Source organism: Prionailurus viverrinus, chromosome C1 (assembly GCF_022837055.1).
Source record: "Prionailurus viverrinus isolate Anna chromosome C1, UM_Priviv_1.0, whole genome shotgun sequence".
NCBI lineage: Eukaryota > Metazoa > Chordata > Mammalia > Carnivora > Felidae > Prionailurus > Prionailurus viverrinus.
The window spans coordinates 145,594,603-145,607,340 of NC_062568.1; the positions used below are offsets into that span (position 1 = coordinate 145,594,603).

Here is a 12,738-nt window from a genome sequence, read left to right on the forward strand (position 1 = left end):
TCACACTATGGCTTCCTTCCACACTTCATGAAGCTAATTGGAGGCCCGAGTCTGTTAGTGCTCTGCATGCATAATGGTTTTGTAGGCCATAAACATATGCTTCTTTCACATGTGTAGTCTTTCAGCATCAACGAGGAATGCTAGAGAAAGTGAAAACTACAAACTTCATACTTACTGTAAGGGACACATTCATACTGGACTTCAAGATATTTGTATGTTCCAGGACATGGATCAGGAAATACATCTGACCCAGTAACTACTATACACTGTGTTCTATTGTTGCACCTGGAAAACAAAACAAATCAAATTTGTGTAACATAATCACTGACTTGTTTGTTTTTAATAAAGAAATCTAATAAAGAACTGATCCACATTTTCTTTAAGCAACTAGTACCATAAAACAAAAAAAAAAATCAACTGATACCAGGTTGCTCTACATTATTTTAAATAAAGAGCTATAAAAATCCTATTTTTCTTTTTGTTGTAATATTTCTATATCATGGGCCACACTAAATTTTAACTCAAAGTAAAAAGGAAGCAACAGTTCTCTATTATTCTATTACACATTTAATTGGAATTTTTAGCATATTCAGCATATACTTAAAAAAAAACTTAACAGTACAGTTGTCATATTTAAAAATTAAAATAACAATTAAAAATGATACCATGAACAGAAACAGAGTCATAAATTGAATAGCTTGAAAGTAAGTTTTGAGAACATATTGAAACAAAGAAGGAGCCAGGTTTTTAAGTTTATTCTCTCAATCGGTTTTGTGATAAGTTTTGTATTCCAGGCACTTTCTACGTTCTTCCATACCAGATCCCAAGTTCATAGAGCACACCTTCCATGCTCTGGCTTGATATATGACAGGGCACATTGTAAGCAGTTAGCACAGTGCCTGGCACATACTGTGTCTAAAACTGTTGTGACTCTTGTTTTGTTCACAGACCATAATGTGCTCACACTAAATATGGCATCACCATGAACCTAGATTCTTCTAAATTAATGCTCTCTGAAATGAAACATGAAAGAGAATGGCACTAACATGATGTCTATCATGCCCTATTTATTACTATTGGAAGTATTCTCCTATTTCTGTGTTGTGAATTCATGGAGAGTATTAGGATTAAGGTAGAATTTCAGGCAAGATGATATTCATTTAAGTTCTACAGATTTCTCAAAATGTTCTTTTTATAAGCTTTATAAAGGCAGGAACTATTCCCCTTTATAATTTGACTTGATTACAACTCAACACAATGTAATGTTTGCATCGTTTTATTATATTTTCTGATAGTACCTAAATTAAGAAGGCCAAGCAAGCAGAACAAGAGCATTATAACAAAATTTATTCAACAATTTGAATATCAGATATTCTACAGTGCATAAAATAACCGGACTATAAAATGGCAAGTAAAGAATGAAAAAGCGGCTCAGTTGTTTTGTTTGTTTGTTTTTTTGTTAGCACGACAACTAACTAAAGGACAGCAGAAGGAGAACTGCATTAAAAGGGATAGGTATGTTAAGTCAGGCACCTTGGAGCCATCTCAACTCAAACCAGGTGGATTCATCCTGAAGAGCAGCAAGACCTGAAAACTTCTACAGGACCAAACAGGTACATTTGTAGGTCAAGGTATATACAATAAACTTCAAACAAAAGTCTTAAATATTACATAAACTGTAATATTACTTGTACAGATACAAATTATAACTTTTACCACAATTAATCTAGAATACTGTATGCCATATATTTTTTAAACTATACCATATAAAATAATTTTCAAAAGCGTGGACAATGTAAATGGTGCAGTGTCACATTCTTAGGCAACATCATGTTTTACTCTTGTTATCTGTATTTCTCTTCAATTGGTTCAATCATTTGAAGAAACGTGCCAATGATTCTCCACTTAGTGTAAATGAATTATTTTAACATGAATCACAGAACCAATTATATATCTTAAAATTTTAAACAGCAGATGAATTTAAGATTCCTCAATAGATCAGTATCTAATAGTTCAACTAATGGTTCATTTTCCTCTTTCTTAGATTTTACAACAATCAAGTTCACCACTTTGTTCAAGATCAAGTTTCTTGATCTTCCAAGATCAAGAGACTCAACCACTACCTGTCCTTATCAAAAACTAAAGTGCTTTCATTTCCTTCCTTATATTTATTCATACCTGCAAGGACCCCCCTTTATCTCATTCCCACACCTTTAAGAAACAAACAAATCCAAACCCCTATGAGTTAGACTTCTCTTTTCTATATTCCCTCGGTATACATTTTATAGCCACTCAACAAAATCCTGCCATGTTTTTGGGTAAACATGGTTAAAGTAAGGGGACTGTACTCAAGGATGAAATGGACCAAGAGTGTGAAGGATTTTGGACCAAGTTCGTGAAGGAGGATATAGCTCAAAGGGTTTGGGAATTTATCTCATTTTTTCAAAAACAAAGATGACATTGATAATTATCCATTTTCCCCCAGATGATCAGATAAGTATGACTGCAATATGAAACCAAAAATATCTTTTATTTCATATTTTTCAATGTCACAGGATGTTTGCAAGAAGTATATAAAGGACAAGTATTTCTGCTTCCATTACATTTTGTTTAAAAGAGACCAACACCATACAATGAAAAATAATTGCTCATATTTACTTTTTCAGATCTTTTTGTGCATTAGTTACCTGACCACAGCTATAAGTTCAAATTAATGTCAAAAGCAATTACCATAATTTATATCAACCACATTTTAATTTCTTTTAATAATCACATTGTACAAAAACACTTACTTTAAGACAGAAAAAAGTGTTATAGAGCTATATTTGTAAGTAAAATTGAAGGTAAGGAGGCTTAATGGAGTTCTTGCAAATAAAATGATATACATTTATAAAATTCATAGTTTCCCATGATGTCAAAAATGTTTATTTTATACATCAGGAGTACTAGAAATTAATCTTGAGAAAAAGTGAAATTTAGGGGCTAAAACAGTAAAGTGTTAGCAAGAAGAGGAACACAACTGTAAGAAGTATAAAACTATCAGATTTGCATACCGGTATCTTGCCTCATGGCAAAAAAAAATACTGAAGCTTTCAGAGGACCAAATGATGGAAATAAAATACCACTATGTACATTCATTTGTGAATGAAGCGAGAGCCTTAAGTTTCCAAATTCAGTAAGTTTGGGGACACAAGAGGAAAGAAAATTCCAATGTGAGCTGTTAGGACTCAGAAAAATCTGAAAACTCCTTAACCCGTATATTGTTAGTAAGATTGTAAAACTGTAAACTGCTATCATTTAAGAAGATAGGGAAAGAGAAAGCAATTAGCCACAGAAGCAAAGTAAATTCCCACCAACTGCTCTGCTTCAAGTTTTCATTCTAATGAAAATGAAAAGGTACAACTAAGCCAAGAAAAGAAAGGCATTCAGTTGCTTGTATTCTCAGTCCTGGGCATAGTCCCTGCATCATGTTCTCCTTCTTCCCCTACGGAAGAAGACTTATTGGTAAAGGTATGGCTCTATTAACCATCACATTATCAGCATATTTTGGTAATACTATGTGGATTCATTATGTTAAAAATGACTTTTCTTACATGTGAAGTGTAAAAATTAAGTATGAATGAGAATAAGGCAGAAGAATAAAGGTTTTTTTTAAAATAGGTGGATTTTTAGTTACGACTTGAAGTAAATACAATTACTGCCATAAAAAATTAATGCTACATATATTTTAAACACTTCAGATTTAAATAACTGATCTTATTTTACTTTATTTTATTTTGTATTTGTAAAGATGCACAGATGAATTAAAATAGTCAAAGCACTGACTTTCAAAATGTGGTCCTTAGACCAAGGAGCACCAGCATCAACTGGGAACTTGTTAGAAAAACACGCTCAGGTCCCACCCAAGATCAACAGACTAGGAAACTCCAGAGGCAAATAACTAACCAGCACTCTGTTTTTTAACTAGATCTGCAAATGATTCTGGCATATGAGAACCACCGTGTTAAGACAAGTCAGACTTCGAATAAATATATTTGGAAACTCATGCTTTTTGCTCTATAAATCTTATTAAATTACAAATGAAACAAAATCATTAGGCTATGAGTATAATTTAAGCAGCAAGTTCTTAATAGAGTTTACAGTGTTAACATGTCTTCTTCTCTTGCTAATTTTAATCAAAAGAATCAAGGGTTTTAGCAGCTGCAATTTTGAGCAAGCAGACTAGTTATTTATCCATAAATTCCTAACATGGAGGGTCTATATTAGTATAATTTCTAAGTACATGTATACATGACCTGTACACCCATTTTTAACAACTAAAGGCAAGTATAATCTTTTCCTAATATTTGCTAGCTAATGAAAATTTCTAACACTAAATAAATCTGGAAATAAAATTTTTGACAATCTATGAAAAGACACTATGTTTCCTGGAAGGATGTCATTAAGAATGACAACAAAAAGATCCACTGTAATCACTGTAAATTTTTCTATATATAACCTTTGACTTCTTTCTCAAAATAAATTTTAATATGTGGCTAAACTACAGGAAGACAATATATCATTTTTAGAACTAAAGGGGCATAAAAGCAGCCCTTGCAAATAATAACACCACACAGTAAATAAATGTGGAGGTACAGAATAAGCACTCTGTCTCAAATTCTAAGCATTTAGTCATTTTTAATATTCTAAGCATACTTCCAAAAATTTCCAGAAGTTGGCATGTATAGACAAAAAGCTAATTTCACTGATGTGAAAAACATCAGTGTTTTAAAACCTCTATCAAAATTTTCACCTATATAATATTTCTACACATTATTTTAGATTGCAACTTTCTATCATATTGAATATTTTTTCCTCTAATTTTCTTACAAATGTAAAAAGCAAAGTACAACATTCATCCTGAGTATTCCATGTTAACTAAAATAAATCCAGTAATAAATGCTTTATAACATTATCAAATTCAAACACCAGAATAAAAGTATTTTCTTACATTAATATTCATAAAACTTATATTTTAATCATAAACTCATCATCTACCATGAAGAAAATCCTAAATCCTACTTTATAGGTCGTAAAGTTGCTTTTAATGGAGCAAAAACCCTGAATTTTAAAAATCAGTTTAAAATTCATTCCTGCAAGTCTTTCTACTCTAAATGAAAAAAAAAAATTCTATTTGGGAATGAAGTCATTTGTACATCTCAAAATCTTAAGAAAATAAACCCGCATGATTTTGGAGATTAATGCTTTATTAGTTTACTTCTCACGCATAAAAGTACTTCTCACGCTGATAGATTTGTTTTTTTTTTTTAAATTTAGAGTGTAACATTTAAAGTCAGTGATATTCTTCAGGTTTGTGCATAATATGTAAGAGAAAAATACAAAGTATCTAATGAATCTCTTAACCATTACAATTAGCAGACAGTAAAAGTTAAAGTATTAAAACTGTGTATTTTACCTTCCAGATGTAATCAATATTCTCAGATTTCAATATTAACTTTCAAAGCATCCACAATCATTTTTAAAATTAGGATAAACGTTGCCAACAAAAAGGTGTAGTTGATGAAAAGGCATTTTATAAATGTGTATTATCATTAATTTACATACTACTACATGGAAATTACCTTAGAAACTGTCATGCCCAAATTAGCAGTACTTTGAAGAAACATTATCTTTTTTATTTTGGAGATAATAATGAGTCATCACTAATGAAATATTAATAATGCAAACAAACTATTAATATGTTGCTTTTCCTTAATCTTTTAAAACTGAATGAAAGAGGGCTCAATGCACACATTACTTATAATCTTGGAATAAAGTATAAAAAACAACAATATAGCATATCATTTGACTCTGTTCAGAAGCGGAGTCATTTGCTATTTGGGAAGATTAGTGTTTAGAGGCAGAGGCTTTAGAATCAGAAAAAAACCCTGCAATTTAAGTTACAGTTTGTCTGCTTACTTAAACTATGAGTCCGTAAGCAATGTATTAAACCTTTGAGCCTTCTTTAGAAGTTTGTTTTTAAGGATAGATAACGCAGGCAAACTCTCTGCACAATGCCTCAACAAATATGAATTACTAACAACAATAAATACATCAATAATAAGTACACTCCTTTCTATAAGATGGACACAGATTTGCAAACCTTAAAGGGGCAGAATATCTTTTACTGCTCCAGAGTAGTTCCTACACTACACAAATGATTTCCTGTGTACAGCTTTAAAAGCAGGCCCACTATTCATGCAAATTTGTTTCCTTTCCAACTCTAATGTTGAATTGTACAATGCCCAACAAATTGCTTTTACTCTTCTTTTGATTATCTTATGCTCATTATTACACTTTACCAAGTGCAAAGTATGGAGATGAGATTCCATGTGTAATCTATTGTGAGAGGTGTTTTAATCAATAGCCTTGTTCTGCTGATTAAGCAGGGGCTTCTGTTTTGGCAAGATAACATTAGTTTCTCCAGTCATGCTCCAAAAACCATTGGGAATCTTCAGCAGATCATTAGATATGCTACAATAAAGCTTTGGTACATTCTCTTTTCTTCCTTAAATTACTTCTTCACTGTCCCATCATTCCCTGTCTCGATGGCACTGCATTATTATTGCATCTCCCCTGAAACTTGCACTAGAGCTATGTCTCCAGGCCATAGGATGCCATTTTCAATTGAAGCTTCTGCTTGAAAATATAAATTAAGAAAATTTCATTATCTCCTGCCAGGGGCCATTATTCACCACAGTTCTAAGGAAGATTAAAAATGCAAAATCTACCGACTTGAACAAATACTCCAACATTCAACAGAAAAGCTCAGTATATCATGACAGAAACTAAAAATTAATGTTTGCTGAAATTTGGAGTCATCCTCTAGAATCAGTCCAATTCTTTATTGAGCCTATAGGTTCAGGGAAGATTGCTTCAACAATTTCAGTCTCTTCGTGGCATCTGTTACGTTTTAAATTCAATTAGAAAATACTAGCAATAACAGCTCTGTTTTCTTTCATGAGCAATCTTCTATCTTAGTTAAAACCGCTTACTTTTTGGAGACAAAATAAATGCTTTCAAGGTACCGGGGCATCATGTGATGACACTCCTTTCCAAAGTGTCATGTATAAGCAGAACATTCACTAGAGCACGCTGGAAGGGTTTAAACCACATCCACATGGGAGATTATTTCTTTTAAATGAATACAACACCTACAGTTGAATTACTGTAACTAAATCCATTCTCTCATTAAAAAAACAGAGTCTCAATTACTAAAAGAAACCCATTATCTTATGTCTGTAAGTAAACTTTATTCTACTCAAATACACAAGAGTAAAAAAATCTAGAAATGTTACTATGTTTCTACAAAGGGCAAAAAATAAAAAGAAACAAAAGAAAAAGGACACTATCAGCCTATACATTTTCTCTGGAGGTGATTATATGCCTGACACTTAATAGAAATTCAGTAATTGTTTTTGAATGAATGAAATGATGAATGGTTAGCCTGGCTATTTCTGCCTGTAAATAAACACAGTTAGTAGAAAATAAATACCGCACATCCAGTTTTGCTTCAATCAGCTGAACCTGATTCTTAGAGAATTCTGTCAATTTGGACATAATTTTGTTTCATGAAGGCCAATAATACAGCACTTAGGAGATAGATTAAAGGCAGAGGAAGAAAGTGCCCTTTAAGGTTCCAAATCACTTCACGCACTAACAATTCCAAAAGACCAAGGAACGTATAGTACTATAGGCACTAGAACCCCTCTGACCTTTTGAGTCTACATTTAGAATAAATTTTTATGCACATAATATGAACAGGTAAGTTCCCAATGCAAACAGATTTACTCAAGAAAACTGACGGGATAAAAAAGGAGTTATGTTCCAAGATATAAGGTGACAATCATTTTCACAAATCAAAGAGGGAAACCAAGTTGAATGTTACATCAAACCTCTTATTTTATTATTGTATACAATGCTCTTTTAGCAGCTAAACTTCTATTATGTAGAGCTAAGGAAAGTGGGCTCGCTCTCTTTAAATATTTATTAATGATGATTTGTGAGCCTAACTAATTGCTAGGTAAACATAACATTAGGAAGCCAAATGGTGTGTAATTATTATGGTAAAAGAAGAGGTGTTCTATAGTAATGTTCCCATTTGTCACATAACTATGTTCTCATAATTTATTTAATAATTTGTGTATTCTAGAAGATTTCTACCCATCACGGTATTTAAATGTTTAAGCATGTTAAAATATTATACTTGAAGCATTACAGAATATGTCTTGTTAGAACTATTTTAAAGTCACTGAGGTAAAGCTAAGTTATAGAAATAAAGTTACTACTAGAATCTCTAGGAAAATATGCTTGAGTATTAATAGTACTTTCATGGATACATAATTTGGAAAAAATAATTTCTATTCCATTTAGTTTCCTATATGCTGGTGTTCTCGAAATTTTTCAAAACATTCCTGATTTCAAACAACAACAACAACAACAAAACTGCCCCTCTTACTAAACCTTTGCAACTGTATTTGAAAGAAAAAGGTATAGAAAAAGCCAATTTATTAATTGGATAACCAGAAGCAAAAATATAAAATATCTTTCTGTACTATCAATATATAAACATAAACCTATTTGACTAAAAAAGTGTACAGTGTGTAACATAAATACACAAATAAATACCAGGTAACCCACAGCAAGTCAACAAAAGCTTTGACAGTAAAATCCTGTTTAAGCCCATGTCCAGAATATCGTCATTCCGTTTTTGAGTATGATAAAAACAGGAATAAAATAAAAGTGACACCTTCCACAATCACGTTGTGTCTGAATAAAATACTGTATCAGGAATTATAACCAGAAAGTTTGCATATGTTAATATTTATAGTTAAATTTGCATCTTAGAAACTTGAAATTATTCCTCAAAAATTCCACATTAATTACAAAAATAAGCATTTGAAATGGCAGTGCGGACTTGCTAAAAACAACTTACTATGTTTTAGAAACCTCTGAAATTCCTTGCAGTTTTTACTGGACCTTGGGGTCAGTTTAATGCAAATTAGGCTTGACTCACTCAGAGCCTTATTAATCCAGTGCAAAATCTCTTGTTTGCAGAAATGCACATTCAACATAAATGTGCTTGCTTTTATTAGCAAAATAAGAAGTATTTATTTACAAAGCATGCCACTGAGACTAAGTTTCATTCACAGGGTTATCAGGTCTAACTACTTAATGAAAGGAATAAGATAATTCAAGTGGGGATAAAAACTATAAAATTTTGAAATACTTAAAAAATATCGCTTCTATGTCCAAATTTTCAAGACTACTGCTTTAAATAATTCAAAAATTTATTATGACCTGTATCAATTAAAAGCAATTATTTATAAAAATGTTAACCTACTACAGTTTGCACTTGCAGAAACTATCACATTTTTAACAAGGGAAATGGGAAATCGCTATGGGATGCCCTAGTTAGATTAAATTAGCAAGAAACTTGTTACCAGACCATATAAAAGACACAGCCTAATAAGACATGACCTTGCAGAGCCTTGGAGCCAATCTGTGATGTTCTTCCTTCCTATAACCCTTGCTAATTATCTGCAAAGTTGCAGACCCTTTTGTCGTGGGTTATTTTTCTTCAAATTGTGAGGGGATTTTTGGTTTCTAAATATTTAATTAGTCTTGTTATGATATGAGAATTGTTGTACATGGCAAGCATTTCGATTTTCATACTCTATTCCTTCTAATTATCCTCAGATTTAGATTGGTCATCCCAAATCTTTTCCTTTTGTAATTATTTACTTCTTAGAGATCATTCTGTGAAGAAATATTTCCACTCTTATGGCTCTTCTTTTTCACAAATGGCTTTTCTGGTCCGTTAATTACCCGCTCAGAGGATTAGAGTTTGAGATAATGCAAAAGAACCTGCAACTAAAAGGAGTTTTAGAGGACAACCGTGAGTAAACTAGATTTTTGTCATCGCTATTTTAAATTCACCTTAAAGATTACTCCCTTGGTTTGGATAGGATTTTGATAAACAAGAAAATTATGCCATAAATACATTTTTTGCTTCCCAAGATGTTTGATGGGGCATCATTTGGTCAGTATTATAAATCTCTACATATAAAACAAACACGTATCTGGTCTAATTGACAATTAATATAATTTCTGCTTTTACAGACCTCACTTTGATTACAGCACAGCAACAAATGTTCGCAGAACTCCTATACCAATTAAACTGCAAGCAAAGAAATAAAATATTAAGACTCTGATAGCGTGGCTTAAAAAAAATTTCCATCTATGCAAATCTTAAGACTAAACATAACTTTTGCTAAAGCATTTAACTGACTCAGGAAAAGTTTTGTCATTTTTTAATGAAAATGACTACATTCTATATAAGTGCCTTGATTTTTTTTTTAATCAAGAGGCAAGAAAACACTGCTATTCTTTACCTGAAGTGAATTCTTTTGGCATAAAATCTTTTACATATTTTACTACTATGATTTCTTCATCAAAAACTTTCAGCTAAATCCACTTTTCTTACATTACTTTTATTTTAAAGTAATCGATTTTACTCATGCAACTTATGAAATATTTTTGTAGTAAAATATGTGACATAGCTTTTAAACAAATGTATAGGAATGCCTTGTGTAAAAGGAGGTGCAAAAGAATGAGTAGTTATCTTAAAAATACAAATAAATTAATGTTGGAGCAGAGTATATAGAGTTAATATTTCTCCAAAAGGTCAACAAAGGGAAAACACTGCCATTCTGAAAACAAAGTGCTACATAATTGTTCTACAAGGTATGGATGTTTTTATTATCTAGTTTTAATGTTGCATCCCATAAAAACCATTATCTGTGTTTTCCTTATGTTGTTCTTGCTCATCTAGAAAGATGCACCAGAACAGACTTCTCACAGAAATTACTATGTATATATCTTAAACTATTTCTTTCTTAATATGAAGCACCATATGAAGGACCTTAAGTCTCTGAGGCAGAACATTTTTAGAGCTGAGGACACTAGGCTACTAGCGTTGAACTGCTGTTTTCCATCTCACAGCGGTGCTCTCTATACAAGTCTAAGAGTAGCAACTTGTCCTGTACTTAAGTGTGAGGGAGGCAAACACATTTGCAGGAAGCATCAGGTAAGTAGGAGGTACAGAGAAGGCCAACACATAAACTATGCTGGCCAAACAGTATAATATACTTTCTTCCCTGATTATCCAAACCGGAAGTGATCTTTGTCTCCTTTCCCTATGGCAGGAATGGTCTATATAACTAATTTGGCAATTAGTCATATTCTACTTTGTGTCATCTCTTGTATAATTCACATTTTAGTTTTTATTTAACTTGGTAAGTATGTTCCATGTTTAGAATTAAGTGATATACTCGTTATGTTTTGTTTACATTCTTTTGCAGACAACCCCTAAGAGTGCCGGGCACTTATTTGTATCAGGTCTTATTTCTAGGACACTAGTCTTCCCTCTCCAGTTAGATGTTGTTAAGTTTCTTTTAAATCCACCAGAATGCCCAGTCTTGTTTACAGCAACAAGTACTCACTCAATAAATACTTTCTAAATTAGAATTCTCACTCTTCTATTTTTTTATTCAGGTTTTTTTTTTCTTTTAATCAAAAGGACAACTCAAAATGTCCTGTTGATACATACTAGTTGTCATTTCTTTAATAAAAACTGTGGAAATTTGGTACAGATGTTTACCTAACTGTTCTGAAAGACAAGAGATGAAAAACAATAAAGGCAAAAAGCTGGAACCACAGACTCATGGGATACTCTTAGCAGTAGAGCAGGTGTGGAAGGCTAAAAACAATCCTTAATACCTATAATCTGAATATAAATAATTGAATTCATTAGAGACTCTATAAAGAGGTGGATACTTTGTGGTTCATACACTCTCAAAATTAATGGAGTCTCACCTGACTGATAAATAATATGGCAAATTTCACTGGCTTCCTTATGATAAATCAGAACTAATCTTTAATCATGACAAAATATTCATAATCTAATCCTTTTATCAAATTGACTATCACTGCAGGAGTCTCATGTGTTTGCACAATTAAAAACCCCGTGTTAGCTGTATATAATAAGGCATTACATTTGATGCAAATCCTTTTCTATTGAAATAAGTGCCAAGCTGACAGCAGGAAGTAGCTGATAAGAAAGCAACAAGGCATTGCTCATGGCATTCTTGATAACTGAACACCTACCTACTCATAAGCATTCAGTCTTCAGCATATTAACCCAAAGTGCTCTTTTTCTAAAAAAGCACAGATCAAGGGAAGTGTCCTCTTACTGCAATTCAGTCTCAAGGGCAAGAAATTATCTATAAATAGATAGATGACAGATAAAGAGAGATAGAGAAATAAATAGGAAGGAAGGAAGGGAGGGAGGGAGGGAGGGAGGGAGGAAGGAAGGAAGGAAGGAAGGAAGGAAGGACACGATAATTTAATATCCACCTGTGATTCTGGCACTAGAAACAGCAATATAAGACATCTTATGTTATTACATTCTAGGTGTAGAAATACCTACAATTTTGAAAGCATAGTAATACCCTAAATAAACCAGACCAAATAATATCTATGCAGAAGAAAATGAAGAAGTGGATGTGAAATTGTGTATTACAGTTCTCTGCTATAAAAAAATGAAGTCGTCGTTTCAGAATTAAGACGAAGGACCTGAGGCCCTAGTGTCTTTTGCCTTGTTCACATTACAGGGTTAAAAATGTATTTTTTAAATAC

The 12,738-nt window shown here is 32.3% G+C and overlaps 1 protein-coding gene across 12 annotated transcripts in view; it reads right to left on the minus strand.

The window, feature by feature from the left end:
• ADGRL2 (adhesion G protein-coupled receptor L2) overlaps positions 1–12,738 on the minus strand; it is a 190,614-nt gene that overhangs the window by 55,636 nt on the left and 122,240 nt on the right. For all 12 annotated transcript variants that reach the window (XM_047870865.1, XM_047870864.1, XM_047870868.1 and 9 more), the window contains exon 4: positions 176–285. In XM_047870865.1, coding sequence (XP_047726821.1) covers positions 176–285 — 110 coding nt within the window. The remainder of the gene's footprint in view (positions 1–175; positions 286–12,738) is intronic.